The following is an 18,479-nucleotide window of genomic DNA, read 5'->3' as shown; positions in this document are numbered from 1 at the left end:
GAGGAACAGGTTTGTTCTCAGCTGAGAGGGACGATTGTGGCCTCACAGGCGCACTGTACTCCAGAGTTTGAAGAGAACATACTTTGTCTTGTACAAGAAAGCCCGGGGCGATGAGTGCACATTGCATTGCCCGTGCCTGTGGAGACTTCCCCCTCCCTGTTTTCATCTAAAGTTCTGGACGTATACCAACCAAAGTGACTAAATATCTGCGAAACTAGGCCAAACAATAATAAACAGTTTGGGCAACCGAATACCAAAGATTATTGTGGCAGAATAAAGCAGTCAAATTATACAAATATACCCAATGACTCTGAAATTCTGTCAGACAGCAAAGGACTTGGAAGAGCAGTTGAACGGAATGGACAGTGTCTTGAAAGGAGGATATAAGATGAACATCAACAAAAGTAAAACTAGGATAATGGAATGTAGTCAAATTAAGTCGGGTGATGCTGAGGGAATTAGATTAGGAAATGAGACACTTAAAGCAGTAAAGGTGTTTTGCTATTTGGGGAGCAAAATAACTGACGATGGTCGAAGTAGAGGGGATATATAATGTAGACTGGCAATGGCAAGGAAAGCGTTTCTGAAGAAGAGAAATTTGTTAACATCGAGTATAGATTTAAGTGTCAGGAAGTCATTTCTGAAAGTATTTGTATGGAGTGTAGCCATGTACAGAAGTGAAACATGGACGATAAATAGTTTGGACAAGAAGAGAATAGAAGCTTTCGAAATGTGGTGCTACAGAAGAATGCTGAAGATTAGATGGGTAGATCACATAACTAATGAGGAAGTATTGAACAGAATTGGGGAGAAGAGGAGTTTGTGGCACAACTTGACAAGAAGAAGGGACTGGTTGGTAGGACATGTTCTGAGGCATGAAGGGATCACAAATTTAGCATTGGAGGGCAGCGTAGAGAGTAAAAATCGTAGAGGGAGACCAAGAGATGAATACACTAAGTAGATTCAGAAGGATGTAGGTTGCAGTAAGTACTGGGAGATGAAAAGCTTGCACAGAATAGAGTAGCATGGAGAGCTGCATCAAACCAATCTCAGGAGTGAAGACAACAACAACAACCCACAAGTCCCTAAGTTGGTAAAAAAACAGAACATTATTGTTAATTGCCAAAAAATAGTATGCATTGTAAGTTAAGTCTGTAAATAATACTGTAATATAATCGCAGAAGGTTAAAGTAGTTCATTGTATAAAACTCACTTAAAAATCACTGCCTGATAAATAGGGAAAAAAGTACAAAAATTCACACTGCAACAAACACTTTTATTGAAAAGTTTAAAATTCAGACTGGCCAACATTACATTCAGTAACCGATTAAAAATGCCTCAACAATTACAGGTGCCCTCTTACCGTTTTATAAAGAAATCTGAAATTGGTCCAACTCATTTTACATTAAAAAATTACAAACGAAATGTTGAATTAGCGCAGCTTTGAGTGTTAATGGGTTAAGGGCTGTAGTGTTAAGTGAGAGAGAAAAGGTGAGATACTCTATTTCTACAATGTAACAGAACACAGTACATTATCCCAGGAGGCAAGTGTTCAGAGACAGCAATACCATAAGTGTGACCTCTTGTTTTCTACATACATAAATAACTTGACAAATGGGGTGAGCTGCAGTCTGCAACCGTAGCTGAAGACGCTGCAACGTACGGCAAAGTGTTGTCGTCGCATGATCTGAGGGGAGTACAGAATGACAGAATACCTATTAGGCATGATGAATGGCAGCTTCCTCTAAGTATACAACACTTGGGTGGACCCATTCTTGTGTACTGTGTGGATATTTGGGATCCACACGATATCAGATTAAAATAAGACATGGAAGTGCTTTTAGAATTGCCACTGATAGGTGAATTGACACTCAAGAATTAGGGAAATGCTTTGTGAACTCAAATGGGAATCCCAGGAGGGTAGACTATATTTAGAGGTCTGCGCGAATAAGAAAAGTGCAATCCGCACCGCACCCGCAAGGTCCTAATCCACAACCGCATCCGCAGCAATTAATCCGCAACCAGAGATGTTTAAGTTTTGAATCAGTAATTAATAGTAATAGACACTAGTACTTAGATTTATGGTATGTAATGACATAGTTATTGTTAAATCACAGGAAATACTCTAAGCCTACTCTAAAGCAGAGCATTCCAAATGGGAAAGCATTGCTGCTCCGCAGCGCACACAGTAGCGGTGCGGATCTCGTGAGATCGGAAACGCTATTTTAAAAAATAAAATTCAATGTATAGTATTAAATGATGAAAATACGTGTATAGAAACAATTATATTTCGCTGCTCTTGTGCCAAGGCAGCTGAAAATGACAATGGTTTTAAACTGTTACTAGCACATTGCATCATATGCCGACAGTTTTTTTGTACTCACTGCTTCGATGTGTCAAATTTTGAAGCCATTCATGTCAGCTGATGATTATGTTATAGCTTATGCGTTCAGTCCTCGCCATTTCCAGTTGAAAATATTTGCAGTATTAGGCCTACACTGCAAAATGCTGGCGCACCCATGAAAAGTTAAACTGCCAGCAATAATTGACGTTGTCTGGAAGAAATAACTCTTCTTGCGAAGAGTGACAACAAAATCAGTGGTTATAGAAATTAGGAGTGGTTGGATCAGGTAGCAGTTCCTTTGCACTCACTGCACCATACTTGGCCCCCACATCAATAAGAAACTGTGCCGTCTCGAGAAACCCAGATCCACACGCAACTTCGAATATGTTTTCCTTCACTAATGTAAAATCACCTTTTTTCACCTTACACGAAATTGTATCCATCGAAATGGTGTTCATTTGAAGAAAGAACTCTCTCTGATATTTGCTACAATGCACGTTGTCACTCGCTCACAACAAAGCGCTAACTGAAGGGAGTGGAAAATCGCAACGGGCACCTGTCTGGTAGACAGTGGGCAGGTTTGCCACCCAGAGAGCACTTCACAGGCCACATGAAAGACAGGTCGCGGAAACAGATTAGGCGCAGGTCTCTTGGGTACAGCTACGTCGGTTGTAGCCAGGGGCTGAGGACAACAGACATCCGCTCTACCCGGGCCCTGTAAGATTTCAAGAATGTCAACAGACTTGAAGTTTTGAACTAACACTGCAACATACGTACTGGGCAGATGCCTTGCTCATTATCCTCAGATGACCCGCGGATATCCGTGCCGGTCGCGATTTTATCCGCCAAGTAACAAATACCGCGGATATCCGCATCCGCACAGACCTCTAACGATATTCTTTTCTCGAAACACTATTGATAAAGTTTAGAGAACCAGCATTTGTGGCTGACAACAGAACAATTTGATCGCTGCCAACGTACATCTCGAGTGAGGACTGCAAAGCTGAGATGAGTGAAATCGAGGTTCGTATGAATGCAACATAAAGACAGTCAGTTTTCTCTGACTCAGAGTGGAAAAGGAAACGGGAATGACCAGCAGTACTGCAAGGAACCCTCCACCCATACGGTGGCTTGCTGCGTACAGCGGGTAGACTGGTGTACAGAGAGAGTGCAAAGACAAAACATTATTACACACAATACAGCCTAGGAAAACTGGTGCCATTTAAAACAGTTTCCAGTCATCTTGGAACGGATAAATACAGGCCCTGTATGTTTTTCAGGGGAATGTTACACCATTCTTCCTGCAAAATAGTGGGAAGGTCAGGTAACAATGGCAGAGCTGAATAGTGATCATCACCTTTCTTTTCAAAGTAGACCACAAGCGCTCGACAATATTCCTATCTGCTGACTGTGGTGGCCACAAAAGGTATGACAATTCCTTCTCATAATCACAAAAGATGGAAGATGCGGCTGTGTGAACGTGTACCCTGTTCTCTGAACACAGCATCACCATTGAGGAACAAACACCATACCACAGGACGGACCTGGTCAGCCAAAATCGTCAAGTAATCGATGGCAGAGTAATCTTGTGACACCCAGCATATCACAATACAGCTGTCCAAATCGTCGCTGAATCCGCCGCTGTTTTTCACTCATCAGCAAGTAGTCTGCACCGTATGTGGCATATGCCAGATTTATAGTCTGCCACTAATTGGAAACAGTGTAAAACAAAAGTGCTCCCACCGAATGACTTAATTCCGTTGCTCAATAGTTCTTGGTTTTATGGCTTTGGTACAACTTTTCCTGACAGGCACATTTGCAACACAGACAAGTGGGTTTGTAATTCTACCACGCCCTGCAATTCCCAGTTTATGGAGCTCCCTTCACGTTCTTTTGCTGCTGACAGGGCTCGTGAGTATGACGTTCAGTTCTGCAGTGACCTTTATTGCTGTCATCAGATTAGATCGATTTGGGGAAAGAGACCAAACACCGAGGTCATCGGTCTCGTCGGATTAGGGAAGGACGGAGAAGGAAGTCGACCGTGCCCTGTCAAAAGAACCATCCAGGCATTTGCCTGAAGCGATTTAGGGAAATCACGGTAAACCTAAACCGGGATGGTCGGATACGGGATTGATCCCTTGTCCTCCTGAATGCAGTGATTGTCATCTTATTTTTCCATCACATTCCTCTTCAATAACTGCCTTGTGACAAATATACAACACGCACTTTTGACCGCGTTCTGACTTGGCTGATGTTGTTTTTGGGTTTCCCTGTATGCGATATAAATCTTACAGTACAGCTACCTCAGTCACAGGCACACCCACCAAACGAGCACCGACAATTCGCCCACATTCAAATTCACTTAGCTCTTATATAACAAACCCAAAACTACACGAAACACTGTTCGGATCCCAACTGATACGTACAACGTATTGAGGAGATTTCTCAGGTGCTGTCCGTCACCAAATACAAAAGTGCAACCTGGAAAATTGGGTAGCATCTGCATATGTAATATATTACTTGTTTGATACTGTCAGTTTTTACATGCATTAGTTGCATTCTATTTGTCCCTGGATATGGTGAAATGACTTTATATTAGTGAGATGCAATCTTAATTCTAATTCAGTTATGCTCAAGCACCAATTTCTCGCAGTGTTTCTATACTTTTTGTCCAAACCCTATTCATTTTATTTCCATAATTTACACAGTACAAAACATTGACTTTTACATTTACAGTAATGAGAAATAGTATTTATTAGCAAACTTGGCAATGCTTCACAACTGCTACATACAAGATATTCAAAAAGAGGGAACAGATTTCAAACATTTATTGCTTCCAAACTACAAATGATAGAAACACAACTCTAGTGTTGCCGGAAAGAGAAAAGTACAAATTTTTATGCATTCGTTATAAGCACCATCTGTTAAATGACAAATAACAAAACGGCCCATTTCCTGATACACAAAAAAAGCACCTGATTTCTTGTCATCGAATTCCCAGCTTCAACAGTGCAATGTTGCAGCCTTTCGAGGGTGTCAGGTACAGGAGGGATAAAAATGCCATCTTGTACATAACTCCGCAGATAAAAGTCACAAGCAGTGACATCTGGAGACCTGGGAGGCCACCAGTGATGAAGTTCATCTTCTGCTGCTCCTCTTCCAATCTGACATCTTGGAACGGTGTCATTCAGGTCACGTCAGACACACTTAAAGAAATGAAGCGAAGCACCATCTTGCACGAAGATGAAGTCATCTGAATCATCTTCAAGTTGAGGAAATAACCAGTTCTGAAGCATGTCTGAATAGGTTAGTCCTGTCAGAGTTTTCTCCAGCAAGCAGAAAGCAAGAGCACCAACGGTACTGTGGTTGGAATGTCTACCCAGACTGTTCAAATTTTAAACTGTTGTCTGTTGAAGAACGTTTAAATTTGGATGTTACTTTTATAATTTGGAAAATATAAATGTGCTGAAGTCACTTCAAATGAGGAAAATGTATGGTGTACAGGACATGAGAGAAACCTCTCCAGCTGCTTAATCTACATCTACATCTACATCTACATCCGTACTCCGCAAGCCACCTGACGGTGTGTGGCGAAGGGTACCCTGAGTACCTCTATCGGTTCTCCCTTCTATTCCAGTCTCGTATTGTACGTGGAAAGAAGGATTGTCGGTATGCTTCTGTGTGGGCTCTAATCTCTCTGATTTTATCCTCATGGTCTCTTCGCGAGATATACGTAGGAGGGAGCAATATACTGCTTGACTCTTCGGTGAAGGTATGTTCTCGAAACTTTAACAAAAGCCCGTACCGAGCTACTGAGCGTCTCTCCTGCAGAGTCTTCCACTGGAGTTTATCTATCATCTCCGTAACGCTTTCGCAATTACTAAATGATCCTGTAACGAAGCGCGCTGCTCTCCGTTGGATCTTCTCTATCTCTTCTATCAACCCTACCTGGTGCGGATCCCACACTGCTGAGCAGTATTCAAGCATTGGGCAAACAAGCGTACTGTAACCTACTTCCTTTGTTGTCGGATTGCATTTCCTTAGGATTCTTCCAATGAATCTCAGTCTGGCATCTGCTTTACCGACGATCAACTTTATATGATCATTCCATTTTAAATCACTCCTAATGCGTACTCCCAGATAATTTATGGAATTAACTGCTTCCAGTTGCTGACCTGCTATTTTGTAGCTAAATGATAAGGGACCTATCTTTCTATGTATTCGCATCACATTACACTTCGCTACATTGAGATTCAATTGCCATTCCGTGCACCATGCGTCAATTCGCTGCAGATCCTCCTGCATTTCAGTACAATTTTCCATTGTTGCAACCTCTCGATACACCACAGCATCATCTGCAAAAAGCCTCAGTGAACTTCCGATGTCATCCACCAGGTCATTTATGTATATTGTGAATAGCAACGGTCCTATGACACTCCCCTGCGGCACACCTGAAATCACTCTTACTTCGGAAGACTTCTCTCCATTGAGAATGACGTGCTGCGTTCTGTTATCTAGGAACTCCTCAATCCAATCACACAATTGATCTGATAGTCCGTATGCTCTTACTTTGTTCATTAAACGACTATGGGGAACTGTGTCAAACGCCTTGCGGAAGTCAAGAAACACGGCATCTACCTGTGAACCCGTGTCTAAGGCCCTCTGAGTCTCGTGGACGAATAGCGCGAGCTGGGTTTCACACGATCGTCTTTTTCGAAACCCATGCTGATTCCTACAGAGTAGATTTCTAGTCTCCAGAAAAGACATTATACTCGAACATAATACGTGTTCCAAAATTCTACAACTGATCGACGTTAGAGATATAGGTCTATAGTTCTGCACATCTGTTCGACGTCCCTTCTTGAGAACGGGGATGACCTGTGCCCTTTTCCAATCCTTTGGAACGCTTTGCTCTTCTAGAGACCTACGGTACACCGCTGCAAGAAGGGGGGCAAGTTCCTTCGCGTACTCTGTGTAAAATCGAACTGGTATCCCATCAGGACCAGCGGCCTTTCCTCTTTTGAGCGATTTTAATTGTTTCTCTATCCCTCTGTCGTCTACTTCGATATCTACCATTTTGTCAACTGTGCGACAATCTAGAGAAGGAAGCACAGTGCAGTCTTCCTCTGTGAAACAGCTTTGGAAGAAGACATTTAGTAATTCGGCCTTTAGTCTGTCATCCTCTGTTTCAGTACCATTTTGGTCACAGAGTGTCTGGACATTTTGTTTTGATCCACCTACCGCTTTGACATAGGACCAAAATTTCTTAGGATTTTCTGCCAAGTCAGTACATAGAACGTTACTTTCGAATTCATTGAAAGCCTCTCGCATAGCCCTCCTCACACTACATTTCGCTTCGCGTAATTTTTGTTTGTCTGCAAGGCTTTGGCTATGTTTATGTTTGCTGTGAAGTTCCCTTTGCTTCCGCAGCAGTTTTCTAACTCGGTTGTTGTACCACGGTGGCTCTTTTCCATCTCTTACGATCTTGCTTGGCACATACTCATCTAACGCATATTGTACCATGGTTTTGAACTTTGTCCACTGATCCTCAACACTATCTGCACTTGAGACAAAACTTTTGTGTTGAGCCGTCAGGTACTCTGTAATCTGCTTTTTGTCACTTTTGCTAAACAGAAAAATCTTCCTACCTTTTTTAATATTTCTATTTACGGCTGAAATCATCGACGCAGTAACTGCTTTATGATCGCTGATTCCCTGTTCTGCATTAACTGATTCAAATAGTTCGGGTCTGTTTGTCACCAGAAGGTCTAATATATTATCGCCATGAGTCGGCTTTCTGTTTAACTGCTCAAGGTAGTTTTCAGATAAAGCACTTAAAAATATTTCACTGGATTCTTTGTCCCTGCCACCCGTTATGAACGTTTGAGTCTCCCAGTCTATATCCGGCAAATTAAAATCTCCACCCAGAACTATAACATGGTGGGGAAATCTACTCGAAATATTTTCCAAATTATTCTTCAGGTGCTGAGCCACAACAGCTGCTGAGCCCGGGGGCCTATAGAGACATCCAATTACCATGTCTGAGCCTGCTTTAACCGTGACCTTCACCCAGATCATTTCACAATTCGAATCTCCGTCAATTTCCTTCGATACTATTGCACTTCTTATCGCTATAAACACGCCTCCCCCTTCACTGTCCAGCCTATCTCTGCGGTATACATTCCAATCAGAGTTTAGGATTTCATTACTGTTTACGTCTGGTTTCAGCCAACTTTCTGTTCCTAGTACTATATGGGCGTTGTGACCGTTTATTAATGAGAGCAGTTCTGGGACCTTTCTATAGATGCTTCTGCAGTTTACTATTAGCACATTAATATTGTTATTCCTTGTTGCATTTTGCCTACTCCTGCCTTGCCGCGTCTCAGAAGGCGTCTTGTCGGGCCTAGGGAGGGAATTCTCTAACCTAAAAAAACCCCATGTGCACTCCACACGTACTCCGCTACCCTCGTAGCCGCTTCCGGCGTGTAGTGCACGCCTGACCTATTCAGGGGGACCCTACATTTCTCCACCAGATAGCGGAGGTCGAGAAATTTGCACCCCAGCTCTCCGCAGAATCGTCTGAGCCTCTGGTTTAAGCCTTCCACTCGGCTCCAAACCAGAGGACCGCGATCGGTTCTCGGAACGATACTACAAATAGTTAGCTCTGATTCCACCCCGCGAGCGAGGCTTTCCACCTTCACCAACTCCGCCAACCACCTGTACGAACTGAGGATGACCTCTGAACCCAGACGGCAAGACGGCAATCTGTGAGAATAGTAGCTTCAATGACAGTATGTTGCATAATACACTCATCAAAAAAAAGTACTGCATCACCTCGGTTCCGAGAGCTCCAGAACCTGTATAGAAAATTGGAATAGAGATCAGCATAAACATCATACCTGCCCTTTTTATTGCTCATTAAAACCACACATTGCATGTTGTACCACCATACAGCGAGACCTTCAGAGCTGGTGGTCCAGATTACTGTACACACCAGTACCTCTAATACCCAGCAGTAGTCTTCCATTGATGCACACCTGTATTCATCGTGGCACACTATCCACACAAGTTCATCAAGCCACTGTCAGTCCAGATTGTCCCACTCCTCAATGGCGATTCGGCATAGATCGTTCAGAGTGGTTGGTGGGTCACGTCGTCCATAAACAGCCATTTTCAATATATCCCAGGCATGTTCAAAAGATTCATGTCTGGAGAACACGCTGGCCACTCTAATCGAGCGATGTCGTTATCCTGAAGGAAGTCGTTCACAAGATGTGCACAATGGGGGGATGAACCACCATCTGTGAAGATGGATGCCTCGCCAGTATGCTGCCGATACGGCTGCACTATCGGTCGGAGGATGACAATCGTCTATCGTACAGCCGTTGCTGCACATTCCGTGACCACCAGCAGAGTATGTAGGCCCCACATAATGCCATCTCAAAACAGCAGTGAACCTCCAACTTGCTGCACTCTCTGGACAGTGTGTCTACGGCATTCAGCCTGACAGGTTGCCTCCAAACACATCTCCGACGATTGACTGGTTGAAGGCGTATGCGACACTCGTCGGTGAAGAGAATGTCTTGCCAATCCTGAGTGGTCCATTTGGCACGTTGTCGAGCCCGTTGCACAGTGTCGTGGTTGCAAAGATGGACCTCGCCACAGATGTCGGGTGTGAAATTGCACACCATGAAGCCTATTGTCCACAGTTTGGCCATCTAGGCAAGGATGAACAACAGACAACAGGAGCTGTGTACTTCCTTCCAGGTGGTACGACTGGATCTGATCGGCTGTCGGACACCCTCCGTCTAACAGGTGTTGCTCGTGCACGGTTGTTTACGTCTTCGGACAGGTTTAGTGACATTTCTCAACAGTCAAAGGGATGTGTCTGTGATACAGTATCCACAGTCAACATCTATCTTTAGGAGTTATGGGAACCGCGGTGATGCAAAACTTTTTTTGGTGTGTGTATTAATTTGCCAACAGGTACAAATACAATGTTTTTGGACGATCCACATTCCACTGTAGTAGCATTCTAATTATACGACAATAAGCCATCAACATTACTTCCATATTTTCTGTTGAAACCAACTGCGAGGAAGAAAACAAAACAGCACATTCTTGAGAACACTATTTTTGTTTAAAATTATAAATAAAAGAGGAAGAATATTGCTGTATCCTGACACTAGTGCAAGTCAGCGTGGGTGTGCCGAGTGTAATGTTAGCGCGAGTGAGCCCTCGAGTTAACTGGCAATCGTGTGCACACGGCACATTCTCCACCTCACCGTCTAACACCGCCTTGCACCTGTACACGAGTGGAGTAGGGTCGACTCACTCTCACTGTGTTCTTTTAGTTCATACTACTAAAATAAGTTGTGCATCGCTTACGTTGCACCTTCAGTAGGATTCACTTGTCTCATTACGTGTGGAGTCACGAGAGGCTTATTTCTGTTATTGTTCAGAGGTTTATGAATAAAGTCATATTTGTGTTACTTGGCTCCGTTTCATATATTACTCAGTTTCTACAAATATATTTGAGAGATACCATTGGTGTAACAGTTCAAATTCCTTGCTATTGTAGTTGAAACTGACTGCAGGTTAAGTTAACAGAACTGCACATTTTCACAGCACAGCACAATACAGCACTGCACTTCTTCAAACTTTGTTTTAACACAAAACTTGTAAACTGTCATTTAAAAAAATACGAGGTCTGTTCGATAAATTCCCAAGAATGGCATCTCGAGTGAAATGCGGTTGGCGTTCCTGCACACGCCTGTCCTTAATGTTTAACTGCTGGAAGTTTCACTGTTGTATGTCTGTCAGTGTTCAGTGCTTTATCGAGCAGAAAGTTGTGTCACACAGTTTGCGAATTTCAAGATGCCTCTGCTAGAGGTGCAACACGTCTGCATTACACTTTGCTTGAAATTCAAAGAAACCTTTACAGAGACACACCAAATCGTGCAGGAAGGTTACAGTGACGAGTGCTCGAGCCATACCCCATGTTACGAATTGTTCACACAGTTTAAAAATGGTCCGATGACCTCACTGCAGGCATCTTTCGACATGTAGTGGCTATGATCGTGCCAGCATTGTCATCGTGAATTTGTGTCACAGGGACAAACTGTCAATCGACAGTGCTATCGAGAAGTGTTGCAATGCGTGAAATAAAACGTGAGATGAAAACGCCCTGAAATACGGTGAGACAATCACAGGCTCTTGCATCACGATTAAGCACTCGCTGATCCATCCCTGTTGGTGCGTGACTCTTGCACAAAATATGAAATCACTGCGCTGTGTCATCGTCCATACTGTCGAGACCTGGAACCGGCAGGCATCCAGCAGGAGGCGTAGAAAGACTGCAAGAGGAAATACCAGCGGTGTATCAATTTTGGAGGACAGTATTTCGAAGGAGACCATGCACAACAAGTGAAATGCAAGTGCAGAAAAATTTTGTGCATAAAGTTCCAGAACTTTTTGAGCAGGCCTCGTACATAGCCTATGTCAGTGGTTTAAAACTATGAAGTAAACTGGTCAAGCATCTCGAAATTTTTGGCAGTAATGTTAAACAATGAATTTTTTACATGGTTGTATAGATATATCTTGAACTTAAGTAAAAATTATATGATACATATACAGTAAATTAGTATTCCTTCATCTGCATAAAATACCACATGTTATAACATAAGAATTTGTACCCTCACTGCTGTTTTGTATTTGATCTTCTCTCTTTATCCCAGTTATAACTTTATTCTTTTAACATTTGCCAATTTCTGTAGAGCACCCGACTCCGAAGGTGCAGATGACTGTCTTTCTATAGGGCCTGCTGCAATACGAAGTATTGAGATTGTCCATACAAATGTTGCACAACTTTGTTAGTAGATGCAGATGCTACTTATTTTAGAGGCGTATGAACCTATCACACATGATGAGGGATTTCCCAGAAAATTTCAAAATTCACAAAACTGAGGAGTGTTTCAAAAATTTCTTTTATTTACTCTCTGACTGTCCTAGGTTTAGCTCTTGTTGCTGTCAAAATGAAGCTATCTCAGGAAAGTGAGTTTGTTAATTATCTAGCAATTCTTGATAGAAAGAATATGAATGGCATTTTGTGAGCAAAAAGGTTTTCTCACAGATAAAGTTTGATGAACTTGAAAAAAAAACCTTCAAAGGTCACACATTTCAGAGAACTTTGCGACAAACTGGACCTCAATGTCCGTGGATACCATTGCGCCAGAGCTATGTTTGTTACAATAACTAGCTGTGCACTCTTTTAAAACAGTAGAAGTAATTCTGAAAAGTGTTGTATTGGCGGTATGATGTTTTAAGAGGTTAATATTCACTTGCAACAAAATAATTTTAAAGTTTTGCATTGGGTGCTGGGGTCATCTATGAAATAGCCGATGTGGGGAATTGGGCCTAGAATTGTACTTTTACTTATACGAGGGTTGGAACTTAAACAGTGGCAACTATTTATTCACTACTGATACAAAAGAGTTACATGTTTGCACCTGTTACTGTCCTTCAAAGTAGTCACCAGTGTTGTATAGAACCCATTGCCACTTATGTGGAAGGCATAATATACCATTAGCAGAGCCTGTCTGTTGATCGTTTGAATGGAGCGGTCTAAAGTTATGCTGATTCTCAGACGATTATGATGGTGTTATCCTAACGCACTACGTTTCTCCACGGCAGACCGTCAAGGCACAGTATTACTGTTCATTTTTGGAGTATTACCTGCAACCAGCTTTGCGAAAGAAGCGGTGGCACTTTCTGTGCAAACCACCCATCATTTTGCACAACAATGCGCAGGCACATACAGTGCAAGCTGCGGCTGCTCTCTTCGGTCGATGGCACTGGGAACTACTGTACTATGTACCATACTTCCCAGATTTAAGTCCTTCTGACTTTGATTTGATTCCAAAGATGAAGGAACCACTTCGTGGCATTTGCTTCAGAACTGTTTGAGAGATTCGACAGGCAGTAGACTGCTCAATTCGCACCATAAACAAAACAGGCTCTGCTAATGGTATACTACACCTTCCACATCGCTGGCAACGGGTTCTACACAATGCTGGTGACTACTTTGAAGGACAGTAACAGGTGCAACGTAACTCTTTTGTATCGGTTGTGAATACATAATTGACACTCTTTTTAAGTTCCAACCCTCATATTTTTACCTATCACAACTGCATTCTGAAGTTCAACACTAACCTTCATGCTAAACTCAACGAGAGATTCCAGACACCCACGACACATAAGTTTTGAATGTCGCTGTGCTGTTGTCAATATCACAGTGCAGAGAATAAGATGCCAACCTGAATGCTCAATGGCAGCAAATACCAATGAAGTTACCACTCACATTACACAACCAACTTCCACAGACTATAGTTCCATCATTCGGCTTGGCAGCTGAGCATTTGCAGTTAGACTACTCGTACCACATTACTTCTATCAATTGTTGTAAAGATCTCAGCTTTTTCATTTGTGTGTACAGAAACTGAGTAATAATATCTACATCAGTAAACAGGTAGCACAATCCGAGTTGCAGGATGCTCGTCAACCAAGTTTCAAGGCAACAAAACTTTGAATTTTTCAATATGTCATACAATTATTGCATTAATTTAAAATGCTGTCAGAATCTATTCTGTTGTACCTCCAATCCTATTGCTAGGTGACTTTCTGTGACTTGCAAAATAATTCCATCCTGCCATCACCAGACAACTTCTCTGATGCATAAATTACGAAAAAATTTGAAAGTTTTGCATTGGCTACTGGAGTCATCAATGAAATAGCAGATGTCGGAAATCTAAGCACACAGTGTTTTTACATATTTGATCAGCTTCTTGATAGAAAGATCAACAGCAACAGCATCATGTCACAGTCATTGACAATGTAAAAACTCATGATTCTTACTTTTTGAGATCTTTGATTTTGAGGAAAATAGACAACAAATGTATGAAACTTCCTGGCAAATTAAAACTGTGTGTCGGAGTGAGACTCGAACTCAGGACCTTTGCCTTCCACAAGCATGTGCTCTACCGAGTGAACTACCCAAGCATGACTCACGCCCCATCCTTACAGCCTCAGCCAGTACCTCATCTCCCACCTTGCGAACTTTCCAGTCCCGAGTTCAAGTCTAGGTCCGACACACAGTCTTAATCTGCCAGGAAGTTTCACCCATCAGTGCACACTCTGCTGCAGGGTGAAAATCTCATTCTGGAACAAATGGCTGGATTGGCACTTGACTATTTTTCCTCATGGAAACCTTACACTGCATTGTGAATAATAAATGAATAATTTTTAGCAAAATCCATCTCATTTTCCTTCGGATCAAATTCAATTGCTTTACAATGCACACTTTTATTTTAGGCTACGTAATGATGCCATGACAGACTTCAAATTTTTATTCCTGCTTCTTCAGTAAGCTCACCCATGCCATTTGCTTCGTGTCCAGATGGTCCCAGTTGCTATAGATTCATTACTTATATACCATGTGTCATTCTATATGCAACAACTAGTAACTGCAGAGGTTGTACCTCCTGGCCCAGACAGTTTCCACGACGATGTAGCATGCATTCTTTAAACTTCATACCGTGAACTGCCATGTTGAGGAAGCTCAAGAAATTACCACAAATTGTCACAGATACGAAAGAAGAGAACACAATCCTTTCTACTGTGTGAATGCGATTCAGTGAAATGTTTGATGTGGGACACGTTGCCCCATCTCACTGGAAGCAGCTCTTTTCTTTTTCACTGTCAGTTAACTGTGCTCATAATTACTACAAAATTATGGTGTATGAACTTGGGTATTGGCAGTCCACTTAAAAAAATGTCTCGCACTGTACAATTACCAGAACTTCGTCAAGTGGGCGTTGGTATGTCTCATGAGGATCCATCGGGTCTAGCTGTCCACCCACAATGTTTCAAGAAATTAGTTGCAATAATCAATTGTCCTTTATCCATCTATCTCCTCAAGTTATTGTACAGTCTTAGGGATGGTATGGTTTCAATTTTAATCCTGAAGAATTTTATGTCAGGTGGTGCACTCAACACCAGAGTAATGGGATAAATTAAGAACTGATTTTTTTGAGGTGGCAGAAACTCTCTTTTTAACATCAGTAATGGCCAGTGGAGTCATAAAGGAAGGTTGCCTATTTTGTTTTGCCTTTGAAACTGATCCTATTTTTAACTAAATCACATATGCTATTCTTTGATGAGATACCAGCATTCAGAATTTTTCTACGAATACATTGTGCGTTTCTTCAAACAACTGAGAACAAATGTAGAGATCAACTACAGCTATCCTTACCTGAAATGAATAAAGCTTTTAGCGTATTTACAGCTGCACTCACTATATTGCACTGACACACAACCATCTGACAAATGGCAGAAGTCAGTAATAACACACTGTCTACATCAACTGTATAGTTGCACCAGTTGTATGAGAGTCTTTCATAAACATTGTTGGGTTTTGCTGTGAGTTACGTTTAATGTTGCTCACTCCAAGCACACATGTACATGTGTGTGTGTTCCACATCTCCTCTTAAACCACTGGACAAATTTCAAGGAAATCCTAAACTATCAGACAACAATAGCTGTGGACATAAGAACCACCTAACGTAGTCAAGGAGAAACAATATCAAACATAGCAATGCTTGAAAACTGCCACGTCCTGCATGATGCTTTAATTTGTTACTTCTCTACCACTAAATTTATTCGCAATAAATTTTGCTGACAGTATCGTCATATGCCACTGAATGTACCTACAGAAACACATCATTGTACGACACACAGTTCAAGAGAGATGATGTTATAAATACTGATATCTGTGAAAAAATGTCGCATCATGCACAAAGTTTTAATATCTTTATTCTTTTCTACTAAGAAACCCCTACAGTTGAGTCAACTTCAGGAAATACCTGACATCTGGCATTGTTTTTTATAGCTTTTGACTGCATAGCTATGAAGAGCCAACAACAAAATTGCATCCTACATTATGCATATTTATCTGTACGACTTTCAATTTCAATGGCACTTTCACAAACATACGGAAATGAAATTTTTTCGATATTACCTTACAGTCCCAGTTGATTACTTTTTGTTTTCGCACCTAACAGAAAATTCGTGGGTAATGTTGGATTTGTTATCCAGTGCTGTAAAAAATCTAAATATACCGCAACACAAAAACTAGTGTTCACAATAAGCACACGCGTAGTAAGGTAATCTGATAATCTTAACTAATTTATGTTAAATATTTTAGCATTAATAATTTTGCATACTGACTTCTTACCTTTCTCTGATTCTTGCGTTTCTTAATTTCACCTTCATTCCAACTCGGAATGTTCAGGCTGGGAACTGCAGTCGGTACTAATTTCTTTCTCGAGGGTAATCTGAGAAGTTCGTTTCTCAAATCTCGTACATAGTCCTCCGGCTGAAAATGAAGCGAGCAGACTCGCCCACCTTTCACATTCACTCTGCCTGCACGTTTGCACCTGGCAATCCACTCACACCTCAAGTACTCATCTTTGGGAAAAGAATGCCACACAACACCCGGCATCTTTCGGGCATTAGTATCACACTGGAACACTGCACATTTGTACTGGCGGGAGGATGGACTCCGGGACAGTCGAGGGCTGAGAGGTCGGTCAGGCCGAGGCGAGGTGCTGATGCCGTTGCAGAAGCCACTGACCCTTCTCGGGACTCCGGACTCACTGGCGGAGCCAGTATTGTTGTTCTTCTGCTGCAATAAACAGAGTGTCACCATTAACAAACTCTTGTGCTAAATTTAACATTCACATCTTAACACTAAAAATAACATATGGGGAGGGGGTACTTATACCCATCTTTTGTAAATGTTACAAGCTAGTCATAAACCTCATATTTTAGAATGTTGATTGAAATATTTATTGTTTTTAATGAGAACTTCTACCACATTTTTAATTGCTTTAATTTTCTCAGTCAAACTTAATCTAAAAATTCAAATCTAACTTATGTGTTGTAGATGTGTCTTTTTACAAAAAATATATTTTCAGTATTTTCATGTGTTCTATTTACACATTAGTATCTCTTTAAACAGCATGTTATTAATAAAAGTAAAAGTCAAAATGGTTTAATTTTATTGTGATGGCTGTAAAGTAATGCCCCCCTTCGCCATTGGCATTGCGAAGACAGTGCTAAAAGCTGTTTTGAGACACTATGCCCTACTTACACACCAGTAAATCTATAAAGTATTGCTATTCATAAAAGTGAAAAACAACTAATGAAATTTATTTTTATTTTTTGCTTGGGCACAAAGTACCCTACTGTTGGTAGTGTGTGTTACGTAAAACACATTGGTATAGCTACAGTCAAACACAAAGAGCGGTTGTAACCAAAAGGGGAGAGAGACCAAGTACAGAGCGATTCAGAGAATGAGAAAGTTTGAAATTTGTGTTGACTGGGCAATTGCAAACACTGAGTAGCAAATAAAAATTAGCTCACACCAACTTGTCATTTACTTAACACCAATAATCCTCGCCCTAACCACAACATCCACAACCACCGCCAGTGATTATTTAATGAATGAAACTCCAGTGTATAAAACAAAATCAGACGTCTGAGTACTTTACAAATGAGTAAATATGTTATATTTGATGTTAAGCAGGAAAAGTTTAGAAAATATTTGAAACAAGATTTAAATTTGTTGGAAGTCATTCAAGTGCTCTAATGAACGGATTATAGCCAGTGTAATTTGCACCACCATTTTAGGTAAAAGCTAGTTTTTTCATGGTTCTCGGTGTTTCAGATGTCATATCTGCTTAACTATACATCATACAAAGCCATAATTTAGCAGGTACTTTCAGTGTATTGTTGATGTATGAAAAACATTTTGCAAACTGAGTTAGTGGTAAAAAAGAAATAATAAAACATCATGCATGATGTGACAGTTTAATACAAGAACAATGAAAATGTAGATTGTATTTTATTGGTCCTGTTGTCTACATAGCAGCTTATGCATAAGACATTGGACAAGTCAACTTATAAATATACAGGGCTGGAAGTAATTTCAAGACATACATATTTAAGCTTACAATAATACACTTTACATGTAAGTATTTATATAACACATTTCATAAATTTAAATATTCTTCAATGG

General features: G+C 41.2%; 1 protein-coding gene across 1 annotated transcript in view; it reads right to left on the bottom strand.

Moving 5' to 3' along the window:
• LOC126295379 (uncharacterized) overlaps positions 1-18,479 on the bottom strand; it is a 188,941-nt gene that overhangs the window by 121,025 nt on the left and 49,437 nt on the right. The window contains exon 2 of the mRNA XM_049987863.1: positions 16,635-17,084. Within this exon, the coding sequence (XP_049843820.1) occupies positions 16,635-16,901 (267 nt within the window). The 5' untranslated portion in view covers positions 16,902-17,084. The remainder of the gene's footprint in view (positions 1-16,634; positions 17,085-18,479) is intronic.

Source organism: Schistocerca gregaria, chromosome 11, assembly GCF_023897955.1.
Source record: "Schistocerca gregaria isolate iqSchGreg1 chromosome 11, iqSchGreg1.2, whole genome shotgun sequence".
Taxonomy (NCBI): domain Eukaryota; kingdom Metazoa; phylum Arthropoda; class Insecta; order Orthoptera; family Acrididae; genus Schistocerca; species Schistocerca gregaria.
The sequence above is the reverse complement of the archived record's forward strand: the minus strand, read 5'-3'. Positions and strand labels throughout refer to the sequence as shown.